Source organism: Silurus aristotelis (genome assembly GCF_946808225.1).
Source record: "Silurus aristotelis genome assembly, chromosome: 10".
NCBI classification, from domain to species: domain Eukaryota; kingdom Metazoa; phylum Chordata; class Actinopteri; order Siluriformes; family Siluridae; genus Silurus; species Silurus aristotelis.
This window is the reverse complement of record NC_139583.1, coordinates 22,912,740-22,937,212: the sequence shown is the minus strand read 5'-3', so window position 1 is coordinate 22,937,212 and position 24,473 is coordinate 22,912,740. Positions and strand designations below refer to the sequence as shown.

The window sequence follows — 24,473 nt, the reverse complement described above, 5'->3', positions numbered from 1 at the left end:
CTGAAGAGATCTGAAAATGGCTGTGCAACGACGCTCCCCATCCAACCTGATGGAGCTTGAGAGGTTCTGCAATGAAGAATGGGAGAAACTGACCAAAAATAGGGGTGCCAAGCATGTAGCATCATACTCAAAAAGCACTGAGTCTGTAATTAATGCCAAGAGTGCTTTAACAAAATATTGAGCAAAGGCTGTAAATACTTATATACTTGATTATTATCTTTTTATTATCTATTTATTTTTATTTTTTTGTATAAAAAATAAACACACTTCTTTCTCGTTGTCATTGTGGGGTATTGTTTGTAGGAATTTGAGGAAATGTAAGTACCTGGGGTCAACAGTACAAAGTAATGGACAGTGTGAAGAAAAGAGTGCAGGCAGGGTGGAGTGGGTGGAGAAGAGTGATAGCAGGAGTGATTTGTGAGAGAAAAGTTTATGTTTATGCAATTGGTGAGACCTGCTATATTGTATGGTTTAGAGACAGTGACATTGAGTAAAAGACAGGAAGTGGAGCTGGAGGTAGCAGAGTTGAAGATTTTGAGATTTTATTGGGAGTGACCCAATGGTAGATAGATTTGATAGATACTGACCATTGCAGACCGGGAACAGCCCACAAGAGCTGCCTTTTTGGAGATGCTCTGACCCAGTCGTCTAGACATCAAAATTTGGCCCTTGGCAAAATCGATCAAACCTTTTTTCTTGCTCCTAACACATCAACTTTCAGGACAAAGTGTTCACTTACTGCCTAATATATCACACTCACTAAAAAGTACCATGATGAAAAGATAATGTGTTATTAGGAGTCCCAAAGTTGGGTAAAAATTCTAGTAAATTGTAGACAAAAAGTACCAAACTATATATACCAGGCACTAGGAACAGAATTAATGATCATCTGAAACCAGTAATCTCTGACACGGTATAAAATATGAACGATAAAGGTAAAACATAATTGCATTTCAAAATGTATGATGAACTATTGCACTCAGCCAGTTTAAGGAACTATAATATATATTTATATGCATTGCCATTTTCCTTCTATTCACACCTTAATTTTATGTTTTCTTTTTATCACACTGTGTACAGTTTACACGGTTGACAATGTTTGCACTGCCACTGCCATTTTAATTCCACTTAAGTCTGCTGCCTGTATGTACAATGTTTACACCCCACTGCATTACCACATCATACTTGTGCAAAGTATTTGCTTAAATTATTATTAAAACCTATCTATCTATCTACCTATCTATCTACTACTGCTCAACAATTTGAATAAAACTTTTTGCTGATATATACGTTTTCAGATAGAATATTAGATCATTACTACAAAAAAAAAAACACAACAAGAGTGATTGTTTATACACAATCATTTCCTCTACAAATGCCACATATTATTACCACAGCACTGATAAACTCAAGCTATGGATTGGTTTTCTTTAACAGCAGCTCCTACAGACTGACACTACTTCCTTTTTTTTTTTTTTTTTTTAAAGAAATGTTTTTATTAATGGAAAAAGCATTAATGTTCCTAGTGAATGATCCATTTTATAGCAACTCAGACAAAAAATTGAATAGTAGAAAATTTTCAAATGTGCTGTTATTTAACAATGAAAAACTAAACACTGGTATTGGGAAATTTCCTCTAAGGAGAATTTTATTAACAGTTTATGAAAGCAGTAAGTGGCAGCAGAAACTCTGTTGTCTCATAGATGTTTCACAAGGTTAGTATGAACTAAAAACAAATTGTAATTCATAAGTAAAAATTTGCAATCCTTGGCAAATCACAGTGGTATAACATGAATAAAGCAATTTGCAACCTAACAGTTATAAGTTAAAAGAAAATTTCAAATGATGTTGAACGTTTTATCATGACATGTCATTGACTTTCCAATAACAGAACATCCTCTTGTGCTTTCTTTTATCTCAAAGATATAAATATTATTCTATAAAATACTTTGTACACTCTCACACTGCATTTTTTAAACGCATCAAGATCACATGGTGTAATGGGCCGGTACAAACTAGAGTAAATATTAAACAAGGGTGGCTACGGCTGCCAAAGATCCTGAATAAGCCCTATATAACACATGTCTGCAATTTAGGTGGGTCTAGAATAACAGATAACACACTTTTCTTATCTGATGTGTGTGTGTAGGTGGATTTTATAAAGATTCATGACCTCCGTGTGTCACTATTTCAATACATTCCACTCCCACACAGCTGGGCAGAACTACAATTGCTAGTCACCACCAGGTAAAAGTCAGCATATAGAAGAAACCATGGCTTTTAAACAGAAAGCCCTTCTCTGTGTTGTGTGGTTTGATGCTCACTTTATATCCTTTTGCCTCAATGTCCATTTTTATACAATCCAGAAGATCCTCCACAGAGGCTTGAGCATTCCAGGGCCCAAAACTCACAATTGATTCCTTTTTTGTATCAAGACTAAGCAGGGCATCATTGTACCTTGCCAGGTCATCATCTGTCTTTAGGATACATATGATTATTGTGGTGTATCGTGAAGCCATGGCCTCTGCTCTGCCAACCCTGATGATGACTTCTAGATTCTCGTGGTAGTTGCGTACATGGGACAGAAACTGCTGCCTTCCTACCCTCTCCCCGAAAAACTGGGGTGACTCGTCTAGAAGTTTCACCAGTGGTTTTATATTATAATACACCGCCTCTTTGTGAACCTCCAGCAAATTCTGAGTAGGAACCTCCTCTGAACGGAGGTAGTCAAGAATCGCCCTAAAGTGTGTACCATCCCGGTCTATAAAACAGCGACCCTCTGCATCCTTTATAAGTTTGAGAGGTGCGCTGAACATCTCAGCCAGCTTCGAGGTGGGAAATTTGCGCAGGGTCACCAGGGTGGTGGTGTATACCTGACCGCCGACATTCAGCTGTACGACGGAGCACTGCAGAGAACAGAGAAAACATGGGTTTAATATGGGTTGTGTTGTATGAAAGATGTAAAAAAAGGCCAAACTTCATCACTTAGAAGCATAAGAAAGAGACAGCTAATGATTACGGCTCTGTCTTAGTGACTGTAGGATTAGATTTATATCATACGCATGCCTAAGAGACACTGTTAAACTCTGCTGCAAGACACACAACCAGCCTAAAAAGAGTCCTAAAATAAAGTCTCTTATGCTATCCCTGGATTTAAACTCACCCCTTCAACTCATTGTTTGGCTTGCATTTAAATTTTTTCATCTACAGTATTTGGAAGATGTCCTTATTCAGAGGGGTTGACGGTTAAGGACCATGCTGAAGGGACCAGCAGTGGCATCTTAGGTGGTGCTGATTTTTTAACTCATGACCGAACAAGTCAACAAAATGTAATATCTTGAGCCACCACATTTTCTCAAAATCCTTCTTAAGTAACTTTGAATGAAAGCTTAAGCCAGAATAAAAGCATGGATAAAACCACTCCACATTTTAACAGGTGGATTCAGTGAGAACAGTTTAAAAAAAAACTGTAAAAATGACTGCTTAAAGCTGTCAATCCCAGTGTCTTAAAATATGGTTTGGATTATTGGCACTTATAAATAATCTACAATGATTGTTAATAGGCAACTAAAAACAAATAAAAAACCCGGACAGCAAGTAAAAGCATTCATTAATTAACCAAATCACAAATCATAAACATTATTTATAATTTTACACTTAGCAAAAGTAAACAAAAGGGAATATTAACCTCAGATATTTTGAATGATATTAAAGAAATGAGGATGACTAAAACTAGTGTCCTTCCACTGAGATCATGGTGTTACTGTTCTATTAAAAGATTTGTTGTGCCATGTTTTGAACTGTAAACAATCAGATACAAATGTGCTCATAAAGCATTAAATATCATCGTGTCTGATTATAAGTTCTAATCAAAAACTGTCACATCCACAAACAATAGTTGCGAAGGCCAAATCTGCATGACATTCACATTGAGCCCTAGGGATTTCTTTCTTTCTCGCTCATGGAAAACGTTGTGGAATTTTTTAGAACAGGAGAGGAATTAATAGCTGCGTGTTTCATTTCTTTCCTATTACTTTTTTACTCAGAACCAGTCCTGTGAGAAACTGGAATGCCGGTCAATCGTAGTCTGAAAGCCTTGTAGGTTCCTACAGTGCCTCTGAGAGTGAGATTCCCCAATGCTCGTGTACCAGATTATACACGGATTATCCACATCCAATGTATTCTAGTCCTCATTCTTTATAATTAGATAGTCAGGGTTAATTTTATAGTCGTTTTAATAAGTGATAATCCGGGTTTACATCATTTTACATCATCCAGGTGCGCCACTATGATGCGATGATATGTGATTTGGAATCAGGTGTTATATTCCATTAGACCACAATGTCCAGCTTTGCTAAATACCAGTTTATTAAAAACAATCAAAGTGAAAATTAAACCAATATTTATTCATTTTAAAATATCACCAGGCTGACCGTTCTTTATATTGACGATCTTATTAACTCTTACTGATCGATCTCTTGTATAAGTGCATTTATTATTATTATTATTATGGTTACTAATAAAAGTGTTGATATTAGTAATCAGTTTATTTTCACTCTAAATTAGCATGTTCCTTCGTTCTTGTACAAATCCTTCGTTTTTTCCTACTACTAATTCAAAATACAATTTTCAAGACTACAAATTTCAAATGAATTGTCGAACCTCAGCATTAAACCTGGACCATTATGTGTAATCAAACCTCAGCATTAAACCTGGACCATCATGTGCAATCAAACCTCAGCATTAAACCTGGACCATCATGTGCAATCAAACCTCAGAATTCCACCTGGACCATCATGTGCAATCAAACCTCAGCATTAAACCTGGACCATCATGTGCCAACACAGTAGAAACCACTGTTTTACAACTTCCAGTGCATCACAAGGAAAACCGCACTTTTAGGGATCTAAATCTCCTAAGTTCTCGGTTACCAATAGATCAGACTTAACCATTAAGTCAACTTTATTCTTAAGAATGCTGGTGATACATTAGTCTAGATAAAGCTTGCTCGAATTGTTACCTGCTGAATAGGCTGGACTGCCAGTTTCCGTGATGATTTGATGTCAGGAAGGCTCATGGCTGAGTGATCGGAGCTGCTCTCTGTGTTTTACCTGCTGGAGTCACCAGGTTGGTGTACTGCGTTCAGTGGGCGTGGCTTGTGCGACTCTAAAAAATAGGGGCGTGTCCGAAAACTCCCAAGTTTACTGGACACACGCAGCTCGATATATTTACCTGAAATACCTCCAGACTCGAAACACTAGCAAACCTAACCATGTTTACATTCACTATTAACGGCGTTATTTATCAGAAATATAATACATCAATGCTTTTTTTTTTTTTTTCTGATCAGCCTTAACATTACCACCTGTCTAATAGGGTGTAGGTTTCTCCTGTGCTCCATGGACTCCACCAGACCTCTGAAAGCATGCTGTGGTATCTGACACCAAGATATTAGCAGCAGATCCTTTAGAGAGTTTCAGGTGGGGCCTCCAGGGATCAGACTTGTTTGTCCAGTACATCCCAGAGAACTCTATTAGATTGGAATCTGGGGCATATAAAGGAAAGTCAACATTGTTTCTCCAACCATTCCTGAACATTTTTTGCAGGGTCACGTGGTGAATTATCTTGCTTACAATGCCACTGCTTTTAAAGAAAGTAATATGAAGAAGTGCATTTATCATCTGCAAGAATGTTTGGGTAAGTTTTGACAGGCCTCCTTCTTCCATTGTTCTGATGCACACATATCAACTGAAGGTCCTCTTGATAGTTGATAAGGGTCAGAATTGGCACTCTAAAGTCTGTAGTTACGCAGCACTATAAGGAGAAAGCTGCAATGGACTGTGTAATACAGCTTTTTATTTGATAATGGCCATCATCAACTATTTGTGTACTATAGTAATGAGATCAGACCAGATTTGTTCTCTATATACATCAGGCCAAAGTTCAACAGATATTCTTTGGATCACCTTTGGTAGGTACTAACCACCGAATTCCAGGAGCACCAAACAAGGAGGTTTTAGAGACCGGTTATCTAGCAATCACAGTTTGGCCCTTGTCAAAGAACAGACTTTCACTTGCCTAATAAAACACTTTTAGAGGCGGCATTCAAAAACAAAATGTTCATAAATGTAACCTAAGTGGTTCTATTTGTACAAAGTTTGTTTTAACAGACGTTTCAGTCTTAGCACCATCCAACTACAACGGTCTAATCCAGAGGTGTCCAGTTTTTTCTGAAGGAAGAGTATGGGTGCAGGCTTTCATTTCAACCAGTGTTTCAGTGTTCTATGGGTCCAATTTGACATTCTTGTTGGAAATCACAGATGGCATGTCCTCCAGGCTAAAGAGGAGTGGACCTTCCAGCGTGTTATCAGCGTTTGGTTCAAAAACCAGTATCTCTGATGGTATGGTGGTGCATAAAGTATGGGTGGCGGGAATGTTTTGGAAGGCACTATGAATGCTGAAAGGTATATAAAGGTTTTAGAGCAGTATATGCTCCCCTCCAGACATCATCTATTTCAGGGAAAGCCTTGTGTATTTCAGCAGGACAATGCAAAACCACATACTGCAGCCATCAGTAGTAGTGGCTTTTGTAGTAGAAGAGTCCAGGTCCTGAATTGGCCAGCCTGCAGTCCAGACCTTTCACCTATAGAGAACATCGAGCGCATCATTAATCGAAAAAGACGACCACGAACTCTTCAGCAGTTGGAAACCGTTATCAGGCAAGAATAGGCGCAAATTCCATCAGCAAAACTCCAGAAACTCATAACCTCAATGCCCAGGCGTCTTCAAACTGTTTTGAAAAGAGATACACCATGGTAAACATGCTCCCGTGCCAACTGTTTTGAGACCTGTAGCACATATCAATTTTGAAACGAGCTCATTTTATGCATAAAAGTGTAACATTTCTCAATTTAAACATGTTCTATTGTGAATAAAATATGGGCTCATGTAATTTGAACGTATTTTACTTTTCATTTTATTTAAAAAAATAATTTTTTCATTTAAAAATGTCCTAACATTCCCAGAATTCGGGTGGATGGATGGATATATTCCCATTCCATTAACCTTAAGTATGCATGACAACATACAAAAACACTACCATATTAACATTTATAAGGCTTGTTTGAAAGGCAGATGTAGAGGACAGAGGGGTATGGAGACTATGAGCCGCTGTGGCGACCCCTACTGGGAGCAGCCGAAAGGAGAATAAGAATTAACATTTATAAGGCTTGATTTTCAGTTATAAGTGCTTAAATAATAATCTATCCAATCTACTGGATTTTATCCAAAATCAATAAATAAAGCTTTGAGAATAACCGTTTAATAAAAACAGAAGGGAGGTGCACACCGAGTTTATCCATCCATCTAGAGAGAATATTTAACCTAGACCTCATCAAAACCTAAATAAACCAGTAAACAAAGTTCAATACAGCCTCAGTGTAAATCAGCAGTCCAGGTCACAAGCCAAACTATTTATTTTAAGGGGGTGAATCTGCTCATAAGTCAAGATACCAAAAAACATGCCACCAAATGTCCATATAATGGTCAGAATATATAGCATGTTAGGGAGACATTTTCATAAAAAGGAATAAATAAAATTTGCCAGACCTAAAATAGCTTGACAGCATTACATAATGTATATGATTAAAGACACAAAGACCATACATGTATTTATCCTTTTATTTTTGTACAGAAAATCTCATCTTCCAATGGTGAACACCTAAAAGAGACAAAAAAACAAAATGTTAGAGATTGTGTCAGCTGTAGGTGTTTGATCAGTATTGGACGTAATCATTGGATGGCCCTTCTCAGACAAATGCCTCAATGTCTTCAAATGCAAGGGACCCTCTAATTAAAGGGTCCAAGAGCAGAGGCACAGAACATGACTCTGAAACTGGACTCCTAAAAGTAGAGCACAATCCCATTCCGACTCGTCATCGTATCATCACTGAAGGGGGTGAGAGCTTACAGGAAGCTGCTCAGGTACCATTAAAAGCTACATATTAAAATACCCTTATCTATATGCAGTACACACTATAGTTACACAAGACAGGAAAAACAAAAACATTAAACCCATGTTCTACAAATATGTAACTCATGGCATTTAATATTTCTTGGCATACGGCAGTTTGAACACTGAATAATGAGTTAATTATCACTAAGAAAATAGGATAGATTATTCTTTAAAAATGGTTAACAGCTGGGTTTACACACAAATTAGAAAATAGCAACCAATTTATTAGTTAAAATAAAGCAAGAAACTACTTTCTATTTTAATTGAAAGTGAGTACATCCTGGAACAACCCAGTCCCCTTACCCTTTATGCTGTAGGTACAGGGGTTCCCTGGGTCATGGGTGGGACTTCAGGCTTGGCCCCCTTCTGTTCAGACACCGGGGTGGTGGGCAGGATCTCCTCTTTGGGCTCAACGATGCTGACGTGGTCAGGCAGAGGCTTCTTGGGGCCGATCTTACCACTGGGGTCCCAGGGAAGCATGATCTTAACCTTGATACCAAGCACACCTGGGCAAAACGATACACATTGTAAGTAAAAGCAAAATCATACAGCATTTCTTCTGCATGTAGGTTTTCCTAACAAACAAAATCTCAGTGGTCAATATTTGGTCAAATTCAAAATAGGCCCTTCTCAGACAAATGCCTCGATGTCTTCAACTGAAAGGAACACGCGGCTCAGAGGAACTGGACTAGGGTCACAGAACATGACCACTAACCCAGAATCCAGAGAGACCGCTAGTGTCCCGTTCCGACTCGTCATCGTATCATCACCGAAGGGGGAAATCTCGAACAGCGTCGGTTCAATAAACTAACAAATAAGCAAGCGAGGGTGGATTTTTTTTTTTTTTACCATTGGATAACACGGGTGACTAGTCATCCCAAGATGATTTATACTTTAATAAAGTAATTAGAATTGAAGTGTGTACTAAATGCACATGGACTGATACACACTTGTATGAGCTATAAAATAAATAACTGGACTGTAACTTAAAGTACAGTGAATCAGCCAAGTTTCACATTTTTAGCTTTGCACTGCTGGCACATGCTACTTCAAGTTAGACTACATTTTAGCAATGTAACATTCATAAACAAGGAAAAACACCACCCCCGTTTATCAGCACACAACTTTATACAATAATGGCTGCTAATCCTGATTTAAACCAAGTTGCTTTTATCCAGGTTTAAAGATAAAGTTCACAAACTGTTTGAAACAACAAGCCTGTTAATAATTTCCAAATTTGGTCCTCCACCACAATCCCTCACTCACCTTGCCGGAGCAGGACGTGGCGGACAGCGGTGTCCACGTAATAGTTAACGGGGTCTCCGCTGTGGATCATTAGACCATCCACAAACTTCATGGACTTGGCCCTCTGACCCCTGAGCTTGCCAGACACAACCACCTCACAACCCTTGGCCCCACTCTCCATGATGAAGCGAAGAACACCATAGCATGCCCTGAGAGAGACAACAATGCAAGTCAGCCATGCAACACTACACATCAAATGTTTAAACTCCCTCACTTATTTAGAAAGCTGATTTGGACTCTTCTCAGACAAATGCCTCGATGTCTTCAAACGAAAAGAGCGCAGCACTCTGAGGAACTGAATCAGGGGCACAGAACATGACCGCTAACCCAGAGTCCAGAGAGACAGCCAGCGTCCGTTCCGACTCGTCATCGTATCATCATCGAAGAACAAGCAGCAATTTTCAGGAGTTTAGATGTATTTACATGCTTTTAATGCAGCTCTGGGGGTTTAAACCTGCAGTTACAAATGCTTCCAATTTTGATATTTTTAAACAAAATGTTACTCAAGTGAGTCATTGCGACTTGAACCGAATTTGGTCGGGTTCATTCGTTCAGGAACGAAAACACCACAATGTTGCTTAAATATGCAAATGCAGTTCTGTGGCTTTGTTTTGAGATATTAACTTATTGATTTAATGCAACAGTTTAGTAAACAAGATCACATTTGTAATCATGCTGATTTTGAGTGCTCATTCTAACTATATTTTGATATTCTGAATTACGCAGTGAAAGAACGCACTCTAAATGCGCATGCACAACCGTCAAACCTACTGGACTCGATAATGTTACACATCGCTAAAACAATTACTTTTTCCATTGAGGACGAGATAGATATATATATATTTATTTGTACACCGCTAACTTGAATGAATAATCACGACCACCCTGGGATGCATGCGACATTTTAAATATTAAAACGCAAAAGACTTGCCTGCGGACAGCCAGACCTCCAAGCAGCTTGTAGCGCAGAGACTCTGCTTGAGCAATTGCACACAATCCTCTGGTGGCAACCTTCTCAGCATAGAGCTAAAATAAAAAAGTGGAGATTAGTATGTGCACAGGAGGACAAGCAGACTTCTGTAGAGCATGGTGTCTAGTATTAAACATATACAACAGAAAACTGGTCATACCTCCACACTTCCCTCTGGAAATCCAAACCTCTTCTGAACGACAGCAGTCAGTTCCCTAATGCGACGGCCTTTCTCTCCTAGGACATTCTGGGTCCTGCAGGAATGGATTTATTGTTAAACAGGGCTAGCTTTCCCCAAATTAGTCCGTTAACAAACAAATTGTTCTGCCCCTGTAACAAAGCAATAAAAAATATATACATATAAAAACCCCTATGTATATACAAAAAAGAAATAAGTGAAGCTTTACCTGGTGGCGAGAATGATGATTTCTGTCCTTGTGGGAGTGACCCGGACCTCCACACCGGAGTACCCATCCTCAGCAAGCTCTCGAGTCAGGAACTCGTTCAGCTCGGCTTTGAAGATGCCGTCTGAGACAAACTAAAAATGAAATCACAAAATAAATAAATCTAAACGAATAATTAAAACGTGACCCGTCCAGGGCTACCCAAACCTGCGAAATTTCCACATCAATCTCATCATCAAACAATCTCAATGTTGGAACTATAATTAAGGGACATTCGGTGTCAGATGAAACCAGAGTTTTGACTCTGGTTCCTCGCCAGGTTTCATCCTTATCCCATTTTAAGGAGTTTTTCCTTGTTGCTCTCAGCAGTGACGCACTTAAAAGTGAAAACTTTATGGGAAATGTATAATCTATGTAATACTTTACAGCTGCTTTGGGACTGTTATTGAAGATGCCGCCTGAGAAACTAAAATAAATGCCAAACGAAATCATTCTAAAAGAATAGAATCTTGTGAGATGTTCAGGCTACCAAGATATATGATATTACTACATGTACCCATCTCATCACCATAACCACATCTAAAAATCAATCAAATGTTGACGAGACTTGACTTTTAATTGGAACATTTTCTAAAACGCACTTATTGGTTCCTAAACTGATTTCTACTTTAAGAAAAAATGAAGTGCAGATTGGTGAGCTGGTTAAGGTGAGCTGCATGCATCTAGGCCCAAGATCAATGTCCTCATGCTTCCAGTTACTAAACCTTTACACACTGATTATTAACAGGCTATACGGCTTCCTGTCTCATACACATGCATTAGAGAAATTAGAACATATTTCAAGTATCTACATAGAATTTATGCATATCTAAAAAGTATATTCATATGGACGGATTCCAGGCTGCTCCATAGGACTCAATAAAGAGTAAATATACAGGTTTATATTCATAAGCCGGTCTATGCGCATAGAAAAGCTCCTTAGCTAGCCAAATAAAATACCCAAAAGTAAAATAGAAACTTAATAGCGCAAATATAAATCCTAAAAAATACAAATACCACCTAAAGAATGAATGCGCTAGTTTAGAGACTGATTTCGGGGACCGGTTAGAGCCATCAGTTCCTGCCATGTTCCGCCTCAGAGCCGCAGTGAGTCTTATCCAAGACAATCCGCTTATAAAACAAAAATATAATCCCTATCCGAACGCAAATACCTGTAATCAAACACCATTTCTATCATATAAACCCGTTATTACAGTTTATAGCAGTCTATTTTGACGTAAAACCGATCAAAATCGCGCTAACCTTTCTCTTCTTAGAAATTTGCACCGCCATCTTGCCGAAGGCCGCAGACAGGAAAGGAAAGTTGACCAAAGCGGAAATTGATTTATACTAAAAGTTCGCTTCCGTTTAACCTCCTGCGCTTATGGGAGTTGTAGTCTTCTGTGTAATTTTCGTTAAAGTACCAACATAGGACACATTTAAACAAACAAATAAAGAACCACATGATAAACTAAACATTTGTTTTGCTGCAAAGAACAGGAATATACAAAAATCAATTAGAAAAAAGGGATCATCTCTCCAATGATACTCAATGTTACAGTGCTTCTTTCTTTTAAAGAGTTGGCTCTTTAGTTAGAAATCAACTGGTGCAGCTGATAATGGTTCCACACAAATCGTCCAAAAGATCTAGGGTAAAAAGATCTGGACGGAAATTAACATAAAGTGTCTGTACAATGGGCCTTGGCTGCTCTTGTTATGAAGAGTTTTGCAAAGTGTGTGTGTGTGTGTGTGTGTGTGTATAGTGTTTTAAAAAATACAAATAAATATTATATATATATATATATATATATATATATATATATATATATATATATATATATATATATATATATATATATACACACACCTTTTTTGGCATAAAATATTAGGATTCACTGCTAATTACATGACATGTCATTACTGAAGTGTTCAATAATACAGTAATTATTTATAGTATATTAATTTTTGAACAGTAAAATGTGACCCATCGACTAGCAAATTTAAATTAGAATCTCTTTTAATTAAAGGCAAAATGCATGTATTGAGGCTGAACTCCTTTAAGTCCTCAACAAATGACAAAAAACAGCACAACATTAGCTGTATTACCTACATAGGTTGCAGTTCAGACAATATATGTTAGTAATCGTGTAGAGTGGAATGTGATATATAATTTACACAATACAATATTTGTACTGTTAAAATAGATGGACAATAATTTTACAATATAGACTACAAGCAGGATCGATAATTACCATACGCATTGACCTCTCCACAGCAAATAATAACTCGAAATAATATTTCCTGAATCATTTGGATTTCTTTTTCTCCTAAGACCTTAGCAGTGTTGCTGCCTCACAGTTCATAGGTCTCTTGTTCAATCCTGTCTTTCTGTGTTCATTTGTTTCCTGCTGCCTCCTGAAAAAGGAGGTAAAAAAACAAGTTATTCTGAATTGCATCTCAGTGTTAATAAGTGTGTGCAAATAGCTATGGTCATGGTTGTGATGGACTGGCATCTTATCCAGGGTGTATTAGGGGAATGACAATAAGGCAAAAAGGGGCAATAATGTTAGTTTAACAGGGATGCAAAACAGATCATAAGAATCAAATTCCAAGAACTTGGAACTAATTACTCAGGAGAGAATGCTTCTCATCCCCTCAATGACTGTGTAACCAATCAGAATATCCAGCCATGCTGCAGCAGAGTCATTCATATATGCTGCCATTAGTATTTATTATTCATTGACCAGGTGATGCCTATTATTTTAGGCACACAGATATCCCCCTATTTCATTTACTCAAGCACCACAGAGATTGTCTACATTTATACAATGTTTACATTTAGACTTTGCATATTATAGACCTACTTCAGACTCTACAAGTATATTTACCTTTCTGGTTTTATTATATTTATTTGTTTACTGCCACTTTATTTAACTTGACAGTTTATTCCACATATAACTGCAAGAATCGTTGTTACTTACCGACAACTGCATCATGTGTAATGTCTGTAAGTGTCTATTGTTCAGAGTATTGTGTATTGTTCCGAGAAGAAAATTGCTTCAGGTAAATCAAAGATGGCACACATTCAGAATTGCCTGTAAATTTTATCCGAAAAGTTACATACATTTACAAATATACATACATACATACATTTATTCCAAACATATACATTTTACTACATGAAACACAGACACAAGTCTTTTTTCATAGCACTAACATGAATAATAATTAAATGCATTTACAGGACGAGGGCAAGAGTGGTTGTGAGGCAACATATCACAATATTGACCTCAATAAACGTGACATTTATTCATTTACGGTCATTTCATTTAACTTGCTATTTTATTCCATGTCACTGTATGCATGAGATCATTAATAATTAAATAAGTAATTCAGCCCAAGTAATATTAGAGTTTGCCAATGGCAGCCAAACCACAGGGTCATCAAATGGACACACGAGTTCAGTGCTCTGGAATTTAGCATTCGCGTTGGTGTAACCTTCTTCTGTGTCATTAAAAGCATACACTCCAACAGAGCCATCATCAAATCCAATATACACACACATCTTCTCTGAAAATGTTAGAGCAGTAGCATTTTTACACAGGTAGAACTTGCCTACTGTCTTCCCATCTATTACCCGTATGACAACCAAGTTCTGGTTGGTATGGAGATTGCAGGAGTCATTTTGACACCTCACAGATGGGCTGCAGATATACACTGCATATTTACCCAAAATGTCAACAAGTGGTTGGCAGACTGGTCCCTCAGCATTCAAAGAGCACAGTTTACCTTGGCAAATGTCCAAGACGTTTATCTTGGAACCAGTGTCAGAAATGATGCCATAACATCCATCTGATGAGAGCTTAAAGAGCTCTGGTGGATACTCAAAGCATTCTGAAAATTGGAACTGGTAGCACACAGTCTCTTCTGTAAGTCTCCATGAGTACAAAGCTCCTGAACTGGTAATCACAATCACATAGTCTGGAAAGTCTGACAGAGTGTGGAAGGCAGCAACATGTGTCCAGTCAGGACAAGAGAAACGTTTGCTGACATAACCAGTCCAGAGACTGACAGCAAGGAGATCTCCATTATTAATGCCCAGAAGGAAAGTACTTTCTGGGGTAATTACAGCATCTCTGAGATGATGGTGCATGGTACAAACCACATGTCCACTGGACAACTTCCAGACTTGTGAAGGGCCTGTTTCTGATAGTGACACTGCAAAATTTCCTTTTGGAGTTGTCAGTATGCGAGATGCTTGGCTGCCATGGATTCGGTAAATGTTCTCATGTGTGCCGGTGTTCCAAATATAGATATCTCCAGAGGCAATAGTGGCTAGGTAAACACTGTCTGCAGAAAGAATCAAGCTTTCTACAGGACCATGGTGAAGCATGTGGCCCTCTACCTTCCCGCCCAACAATGTCCTCTTCCACACCAGTTCAGATCCATCTGTTGTGTAAAAGTATTCCTCATTTGTTTCCACAATGATTTTCATCACTTTCCCAACAGATTTTGGAGTGGATGCTGCTACTGAAATAAGATCCATGTCCCAAATGACAATGCCTGTGCTTGTTACTGCTGTGAGGTAAACATCCCTGAACTTTATAAGTTTGAAAGCTTGGCTATTTCTTATGTCAAGATTTAACAGACATTGACCTGAGACCCAATTCCAGACCAAAAGAAATGGGCAGTTCTCCATCAAAGCAATGATGAAATGTGCTTCACGATCCAGAATTGCTTGCACAAACAATTTACCCTTAGGTGCGTTAAAATGGTCTATGGCAGATAACAAATATCCTTGAATTAATTCAATCTGTTGACTTTTACATACCAGAAAGTTGCTTTTTAAGTGGTCTATACTACACACCTTTTTATCATTGCAGCTAAGCCTCACTGTAACAAATACAGGCTTGTTGATATTTTTGAGGTCCCATACAAACACGCTTCCTGTGCAGTCTATACATGTTATTGTTGCTTCATTCTTGTGAAGGATGAGATCATACAAAGCTGTACCCGATGAACAAGTAAAGAAAGCCAAAAGATTACCACTTAGAGAATTAATTATTCTGACAGTACCCTCGTTTAGTCCACAATAAATCAAGTCACCATCACAAGTCATGCATGTTATACCATAGGAGCAATGGACTGGAGCAATTTCTTTTCCTTCAGCAAACACACAGACAGAATCGCCTTCCTTTGAGAATACAAATATTTTGCCACTGGACATTAGTACACCCTCAATGGCCATCGGTTGTTGTTTTGTGTGTTGGATTTGAAGTTCCTGAAGGTATGGCAGAGCACTGAAGTCTAATGATATGAGCTTGCCAGTCTTTGTGGAGAGAATGAATAAATTCTGAGAACATTTGACATCTGTAAAGTGTAGTTCAGAGGACTGGATGATTCTGTATCCTTCAGAATCACTTCCATTCCAGACCCAAGCAGATCCATTGTTCTGAATTACTACCACATGGCCAGACTGAGATACAGCTGCTTTAATAATTGGAGATACTGCTACTGCTGGCAATGCACAATGCATGGCAGGTACTGAGGGTGTGGGACATAATATCATTTTCACCCCAAGATCTCCCACTGAACCATCATGTCCTGCCTGATTATTAATTTCTTTTAATTCAGGAAGAGCCTTGAAGAAAGGGAAAAGTTTGGCCTGCATTACCAAATCCAAGTCCGCATGGCAGCTCTTTAACATACAAGTTGAACTTTTTAGTAGACAAATTAGGAGTCTGAGTTCCCGGGAAAACACAATTTGAGATGTCTTTTCTAGCCAGAATATCAACTCATCTACTAATGTTTCACAAAACATTGCATTAAGAAACTCTGGAGACATCATAACTTTAACAAGCTCCTTAATATTTCCACTTTCCAGTAAATGGAAAGGCAGTTCCTGCAATTTCCTTAGATTGGGGTGTGCACACTCAGATGAAACATTCGTAGCCACAGTGGAAACAAAGGGCTGGAATGTCCAAGGTTGACCAGGAACTTGCCTGTCAGCATAAATCTTCAATGGTATGGCAATTTGGTCAGGGCTTGCAGCCATGAGCAATGGCTTGGCAGTACCGCATGCCCACCGGCCACTATAATAGTTTGCTATCAAAGAGTGCAATTTCTGTTTACGGTCTAACCCCAGGTATCGCTTATGGATGACTAAGATAAAGTGTCTGCTGACCCAGAACAGAGTTTGTGTACCTAATATGTTTTGTGATTTCAGGAACCCCCTCAGGTCTAACAGTAACCTCTCAACAACAATCTCTGGGACTCTTAACTTATATGGTGCATTGTCCTCTGCTGGAAGGAATGATAGTACAACCTCATCATCACAAGACAGAATATCAGTCAGTTCAGTCTCTGTCAAACCAAACCTGGACAAGGTGAGATATTCTAGACTTCTTGCAACTATTACTTTACCATGCTTTTCCTCAAGGTAGTCTAAGAACCGACCAATATTCACGTGAACCCCTGGGACTAAAGTGTCAGGTGTGATCTCTGAATCTGAACCCCAGCAAGACACCTGTCTGTAGAGAAGCTCCACAAACAATGGGATATCACATTTTTTAAAAACCTGATTTACATACATTTGTTGGCCCGATGTTATCTTTCTGTTATGAGCCAGAAGGAGACTTGTCAGCATCTGGCTGCAGTTCTTGCTATTTACTGGTTGTAGTTCACAAATCACAGAGGTATCTGAGTAATACCTCTTTATAGCAGCGAGAAACCCAGAATTTGTTGGTGTAGATGAGATTAGGAGCCTAACATTAGATGGTAGTTTCTTGGGAAGCCAGGTTATGTCCAGTGGTCTGTGTTGTTCAGGCATTTGGTCAAGCCCATCTATAATGAGAATTAGATGATTTGGAGACTGTGAATTTGTGTTAAGGAGGTTGGTGAAAGTCTCCTTCAATTGAAAGATGTCTTTGAGACAGGTATTTTCTTGCTGATTGTAGCATGAAGCAATTTGTTGGCATATGCCACTGAGAATTAGTTTTAAAGAGCTATTAAAATCTACAAAGTGTGTAATAATCACAGGGTTCTGGTCCTTCATCCATGTTTGAATCTAAAAGAGAAAGTTACTATTAGTTAACCTATATACGGCATGTATTAACATAATCTTCTTAATTTAAACCCATATAATTACAAAATAAATTAAAATACCTGACTTGCACAGTGGGCCAAAAGTACACTCTTGCCTGTACATGGCCCACCAATTAGAATAAATGGAGATGTTGTCTCTTTCTCCAAGTAAGCCCTGATATGGCTGACTTCTGTGCGATCAATTCTGTATAGACTGGAAAGAATGTGACACAAGTTTCTCTGCTGGGGAAATGATGTAATGATTTGATTTTTCTTCGTCACAATAGATTTGTCTATAAGACCTATGAGATCCGAATAAAGCTGGTGTCTCAGTTCTTCAGCGTAGCTTTGTTTATCATCACACTCACTATTATTGTTAGTCATGGTATATATAAGGGCCTGGTGAGATCTAACCAGGTTTGGTAGGAAATGATCACAGAGTTGTGACAGTCGGAACAACTGATCTTTTTCTGAATGTGGTTCGTTTCCTTTCTTGTTCTGGCCAGGCTTTTTACCAGCTTTATAAACATAACAAAGACATCTTTTAATATGAGTACCAGGTTGGTCATCCAGTGCAAACCGGAGGTCATTTTCAAGCCCTGAAATTACAATAAGAAAATTCAGCTGTTTTTTGCATTTCAAGAGGCAACATAACTAGGACAACAACAACAAAAGCTGTGGAGACATACACACCTGACCTAAAATATTTCTGAGCATTTTCAGGGTCAATACTGTTTTCCAGAATTCTTTTGGTGATTACATTATTTAAGGTTTTCCTCAATTTTGCAAGTACATCATTCCAATCAACCTGGTCAATTCTTTGCTAAAAAGAGAAAAAAATGTAGATGATGTTAAGAATTTATTTCATTTAAGTTTTCTTCCGTTCACAATAGTTATTAAGGTATTTACCTGGGAATTATATTTGTAATACTCATGTTGACTTAGCAGGCAGAAGGAAGGAGGTATGGAGTTTTCATCCCTTCTGTAGCATTTCTCTAGGATTTCAGTGCTATATCCCATTTCCTGGCAAACCTGCAGCACGGTGAGAAACTCAGAAAGCACCACCTGCTCTGGTAAACATGCAGCTCCATACTGTGTCCCTATCAAGCTCTGAAAATCCAAAGCGGAGTAACTGATTAGTCAATGAGAATGCATTAGTTTTGTGTGATCCTACAAAGTATACTACAAAAATACTACTTAAACATCCGACATCCAGATGTCAGAGCAATAATAGAAAAAATAAGGTTTAATAGTTCCATTTAATACTAAAAAACTATTTCCATTTAAATGAGGTAATACATGACTATAACTGTAGCTTGCTTTTTATTATGTAGTAAAAATTATGGGGACAGCTGGCCATCATACCCGTGTGGGTTCTTCCCCAAAATTTTGCCACAAAGTTAAAACCACATAATTGTCTAAAATGTCTTTGTATACCACACAATTAATATTTTCCCTCAATAAAAAATGTTTCATCTGACCCATAGTTCTTACTTCACAAATGCTCTTGAGCCAGAATGAGCCACAAAATTGAATGACTTCCATTCCCACGAAAAGTGGAATCAACTATGTGTTAATGCCGATGGTTTTGAAGTGGTCTCATACATACAACCAGATACTTTTGGCTATGACATCAACCTTGTGATTTGTAAATATTAAACAAATAAAATTGTTTTAGATTAAGACTGTTATTAAAAGGGGGGAAATTCAGGCGATTTTGCTTACATTTACACTATATTGCCAACAGTATTGGGTCACCTGCTCTTTCCTGCTATAAGTGGTTCTTTTCCAAACTGTTACCACAAAACTGGAGGCACTCAATTGTACAGGACGTCTTTGGATGCGCTGTAATAAAATATTGCATTCACTTGAACTTGGAAATCCAAACCTTTTTCAGCATGGCGATGCCCTTGTGCACAAAGCGAGCTTCATTAAGATCTGGTTTACATGTTTTGGAGAGAAACATCTTGAGTGGCCTGTTATAGAGCTCTGATCTCATCCCTACTGAACACCTTTGGGATGAATTGGAACGCTGACTGCACCCCAGGCATCCTCACTTCACCTACATCAGTACCTTTGTTTCATAATACACTTGTGGCTGATGAACACAAATATCCATAAGCACACTCCAAAATCTAGTGGAACATCTTCCCAGAAGAGTGGAGGATATTATAAGTGCAAATTGGGACTAAATGTGGAATGTGATGTTTAAAAATCACATGCCATACTTATGACCAAGTGACCCAATCCTTTTGGCAATATAGTGTATATTACAAACCAAACATTTTCAGTAGAAAGCAATATCAAACTTTGTCAGATAAAAAGTCAATGGCAAAGACAATTTAAATAATATAATATATAGCTTAGAGCATCAATATAGTAAATTTTCTAACCACTGGGAAAACACATCCATGTAAATTTGCATGCGTAAATTGACGTTAAATGACATTATACAGAATTGAATGAGTTTTTTTTATACTGATAAACATTACCACAAAGAAAGGTCCCAGCGAATTTTGCCGACACTCATCGATTAATTGCAATCGCACCTGCTGTGTTGGCCACTTATCTGGATTTGGCTCTTCATAAGGATCAATAACCTGCACACAATAAATGCTCATAAACATGCTCAACCAAACACTGAATAAATCTTGTTTAATCTTGAAATTTTAATCTCAAAATTGTTCCTGACATTCTATCAAATAATCTGGCCTTTATAGCTTTTTATTTGTTTGCACTGAGTGACATATGGTGCTTGAACAATATCAATGTAGCATTATCCAGAATCTGTCTTTAATAATTAAAGAGCATGCATAATTGGACAATATTGGTCTCTGGACTTTCAGTAAAAACAAAAAACTTTCAGGAAAAATACTGTCAACTTTATTTACTTATGCTTTCAGATAGTCAGACAGTCACTCTACACTCTACACCGTACTCTACACATGTTTACTGACACCAAAGCATGTATATGTACATACACATTTTATATATATCAGTAAGACCCCGACCTACAACCACTCGACTTTCGACATTTCGGACGAAAAAACCAACACACACACACACATACATATATATATATATATATATATATATATATATATATATATATATATATATATATATATATATATATATATATATATATATATATATACAGTGAGGAAAATAAGTATTTGAACACCCTGCTATTTTGCAAGTTCTCCCACTTAGAAATCATGGAGTGGTCTGAAATTGTCATGGTAGATGCATGTCCACTGTGAGAGACATAATCGAAAAAAAAAAATACAGAAATCACAAAGTATGATTTTAAAACTATTTATTTGTATGATACAGCTGCAAATAAGTATTTGAACACCTGTCTATCATCTAGAATTCTGACCCTCAAAGACCTGTTAGTCTGCCTTTAAAATGTCCACCTCCACTACATTTATTATCCTAAATTAGATGCACCTGTTTGAGGTTGTTAGCTGCATAAAGACACCTGTCCACCCCATACAATCAGTAAGAATCCAACTACTAACATGGCCAAGACCAAAGAGCTGTCCAAAGACACTAGAGACAAAATTGTACACCTCCACAAGGCTGGAAAGGGCTACGGGGAAATTGCCAAGCAGCTTGGTGAAAAAAGGTCCACTGTTGGAGCAATCATTAGAAAATGGAAGAAGCTAAACATGACTGTCAATCTCCCTCGGACTGGGGCTCCATGCAAGATCTCACCTCGTGGGGTCTCAATGATCCTAAGGAAGGTGAAAAATCAGCCCAGAACTACACGGGAGGAGCTGGTCAATGACCTGAAAAGAGCTGGGACCACCGTTTCCAAGGTTACTGTTGGTAATACACTAAGACGTCATGGTTTGAAATCATGCATGGCACGGAAGGTTCCCCTGCTTAAACCAGCACATGTCCAGGCTCGTCTTAAGTTTGCCAATGACCATTTGGATGATCCAGAGGAGTCATGGGAGAAAGTCATGTGGTCAGTTGAGACCAAAATATAACTTTTGGGTCATAGTTCCACTAAAATGTGTTTGGAGGAAGAAGAATGATGAGTACCATCCCAAGAACACCATCCCTACTGTGAAGCATGGGGGTGGTAGCATCATGCTTTGGGGGTGTTTTTCTGCACATGGGGCAGGGCGACTGCACTGTATTAAGGAGAGGATGACCGGGGCCATGTATTGTGAGATTTTGGGGAACAACCTCCTTCCCTCAGTTAGAGCATTGAAGATGGGTCGAGGCTGGGTCTTTCAACATGACAATGACTCGAAGCACACAGCCAGGATAACCAAGGAGTGGCTCTGTAAGAAGCATATCAAGGTTCAGGCGTGGCCTAGCCAGTCTCCAGACCTAAACCCAGTAGAGAATCTTTGGAGGGAGCTCAAACTCTCTGTGTGGAGGAGTGGGCCAAAATCCCTCCTGCAGTGTGTGCAAACCTGGTGAAAAACTACAGGAAACGTTTGACCTCTGTAACTGCAAACAAAGGCTACTGTACCAAATATTAACATTGACTTTCTCAGGTGTTCAAATACTTATTTGCAGCTGTATCATACAAATAAATAGTTACAAAATCATATATTGTGATTTCTGAATTTTTTTTTTTAGATTATGTCTCTTACAGTGGGCATGCACCTACGATGACAATTTCAGACCCCTCCATGATTTCTAAGTGGGAGAACTTGCAAAATAGCAGGGTGTTCAAATACTTATTTTCCTCACTGTATATATATATATATATATATATATATATATATATATATATATATATATATATATATATATATAAAATTATTTACACTATGTAAAATATATACATTGCCTCTTTATGTCTGCATCGGAATGCATTGAGTAGTCTTGACTTCTCTTCTTGACTAATGACCTGATGGACAACTGTTTTTTTGGTCCCTATCTACGTCATTAGTTGGGGTCTACCTGTATATTATATAGCCTGCAGAGGTGGAGGAACACGCTGGAGTGAAAAGGAATAAAAGTCAGTAGGAGTAAGACAGAGTACATGTGTGTGAATGAGAGGGAGGGCAGTGGAGGGGTCAACAGTGCAAAGTAATGGAGAGTGTGTTAGAGAAGTGAAGAAAAGTGTGTAGGCAGGGTGGAGTGGGTATGGAAGAGTGGCAGGAGTGATTTGTGATAGAAGAGTATCTGCAAGAGTGAACGGGAAAGTTTATAGGACTGTGGTGAGACCTGTGATGTTGTATGGATTAGAGACAGTGGCATTGAGTAAAAGACAGGAGGTGGAGCTGGAAGTAGTAGAGTTGAAAATGTTCAGATTTTCGTTGGGAGTGATGAGGATGGACAGGATTAGAAATGAGTTTATTAGAGGGACAGCACATGTTGGACCTTTTGGAGACAAGGTGAGGGAGGCGAGATTGAGATGGTTTGGACATGTTCAGAGGAGGGACATGGGGTATATCGGTGGGAGAATGCTGAGGATGGAGCCACCAGGAAGGAGGAAAAGAGGAAGGCCAAGGTGGAGGTTTTGTGGATGTGGTGAGGGAAGACATGCAGGTAGTTTGGTTAAAAGAGACAGATGTAGAGGACAGGGGGGTATATAGAGACGGATGATCCGCTGTGGCGACCACTAATGGGAGAAGCCGAAAGAAGAAGAGTAAAAAATGAAAGTGTGACAAACATGCAAAAAAAAAAAAAGAAATCAGGAAGGGGGCAAACACTTATACTTATGAAGATTTCCAAGCATGGATTTAAAGACATGCTGTCCGTGGTTTACAATGCTATTATAAATGCATTATATATATATATATATATATATATATATATATATATATATATATATATATATATATATATATATATATATATATATATATATATATATATACATAAACAAAAAGTTTATATTAATAGATTATATATTTATAAAAAAAGGACTTGCCCTGAAGTCTACTCCATGTGTACGTCTGCAATAGTCCCTTATTTTAGGGAAAACATGCTCTCTCAGCACCTTCCTTTCTGTTACAGAGTCTGAAACACAGTTAGCATTAAAAAAAAGTGTTCCAGATCTTCTAATTATGAACATAGAACAGAAATAATATATGTTTTAGATGTATATAAAAAAAAAATCTATTGCAGAAATCTACTAGACTGTAGTACATACATTATATTATCAGATTTTCTGTGTAATGACTCTAATACCTAGTCATTGTAACAAAACTAGAAAAAAATACTTTACAATCTTAAATAAAAAGTGTACATACCATCAGGATTGGAACACAAGTAGATTTTCACACAAGACATTTTAAAACCATCAAAGCATTTATCCAGATGTAAATAAAATTAAATGAATAGATAAAAAAAAACCTAAAACAGACAGACAGATGAATCACTCATGTTTTCATACCCTGAGCTGAAAATATAAACTGGGTAAGAGGAGGCTGGACAGAATGGCCTTTGTAACTCTGAAGCCCCTCCTTTAATTCTTGGGAACAAATTTGCCCTGATATTTTATGTAAATGATTGGACTTATTCATACTGCCCACTTTATTAGGAACACCTGTACAACTGTAAGTTTTTAGTAATAAAAAATAACGCATAAAGACACATTTTCAGAAGTTCAGTTAATATTCACATCAAACTGAAGAAAAGTGTAATCGCTACCAATCTTTACCATGGCAATAGGGTAGGTGCC

General features: G+C 37.9%; 3 protein-coding genes across 5 annotated transcripts; all 3 read right to left on the bottom strand.

Annotated features, from left to right (window-relative positions):
- Positions 1-1,622: 1,622 nt before the first annotated feature.
- kctd14 (potassium channel tetramerization domain containing 14) lies at positions 1,623-5,201 on the bottom strand. The gene is made up of 2 exons (XM_083552543.1): positions 5,021-5,201; positions 1,623-2,906 (listed from the first exon to the last, which is right to left on the bottom strand). Exons 1-2 carry the CDS (start codon positions 5,075-5,077, stop codon positions 2,238-2,240), a joined length of 726 nt encoding a protein of 241 aa, XP_083408669.1. The 5' UTR covers positions 5,078-5,201; the 3' UTR covers positions 1,623-2,237.
- Positions 5,202-7,666: 2,465 nt separating this feature from the next.
- Positions 7,667-12,152, bottom strand: rps3 (ribosomal protein S3). The gene is made up of 7 exons (XM_083553211.1): positions 11,996-12,152; positions 10,697-10,827; positions 10,450-10,543; positions 10,251-10,345; positions 9,281-9,468; positions 8,318-8,520; positions 7,667-7,720 (listed from the first exon to the last, which is right to left on the bottom strand). Exons 1-6 carry the CDS (start codon positions 12,023-12,025, stop codon positions 8,321-8,323), a joined length of 738 nt encoding a protein of 245 aa, XP_083409337.1. The 5' UTR covers positions 12,026-12,152; the 3' UTR covers positions 7,667-7,720; positions 8,318-8,320.
- Positions 12,153-13,816: 1,664 nt separating this feature from the next.
- Positions 13,817-24,181, bottom strand: LOC310732388 (NACHT and WD repeat domain-containing protein 2). 3 transcript variants are annotated; one of them, XM_083552843.1, is made up of 7 exons: positions 24,043-24,181; positions 23,721-23,809; positions 20,308-20,415; positions 18,725-18,925; positions 18,509-18,638; positions 17,897-18,414; positions 13,817-17,798 (listed from the first exon to the last, which is right to left on the bottom strand). In XM_083552843.1, exons 1-7 carry the CDS (start codon positions 24,080-24,082, stop codon positions 14,112-14,114), a joined length of 4,773 nt encoding a protein of 1,590 aa, XP_083408969.1. In that variant the 5' UTR covers positions 24,083-24,181; the 3' UTR covers positions 13,817-14,111. The 3 variants fall into 3 exon arrangements, with proteins under 3 accessions (XP_083408969.1, XP_083408970.1, XP_083408971.1); XM_083552845.1 differs by lacking the exon at positions 13,817-17,798 and having other exon boundaries at positions 18,294-18,414; positions 18,514-18,638; XM_083552844.1 differs by lacking the exons at positions 20,308-20,415; positions 23,721-23,809; positions 24,043-24,181 and having other exon boundaries at positions 18,514-18,638; positions 18,725-18,864.
- Positions 24,182-24,473: the final 292 nt, after the last annotated feature.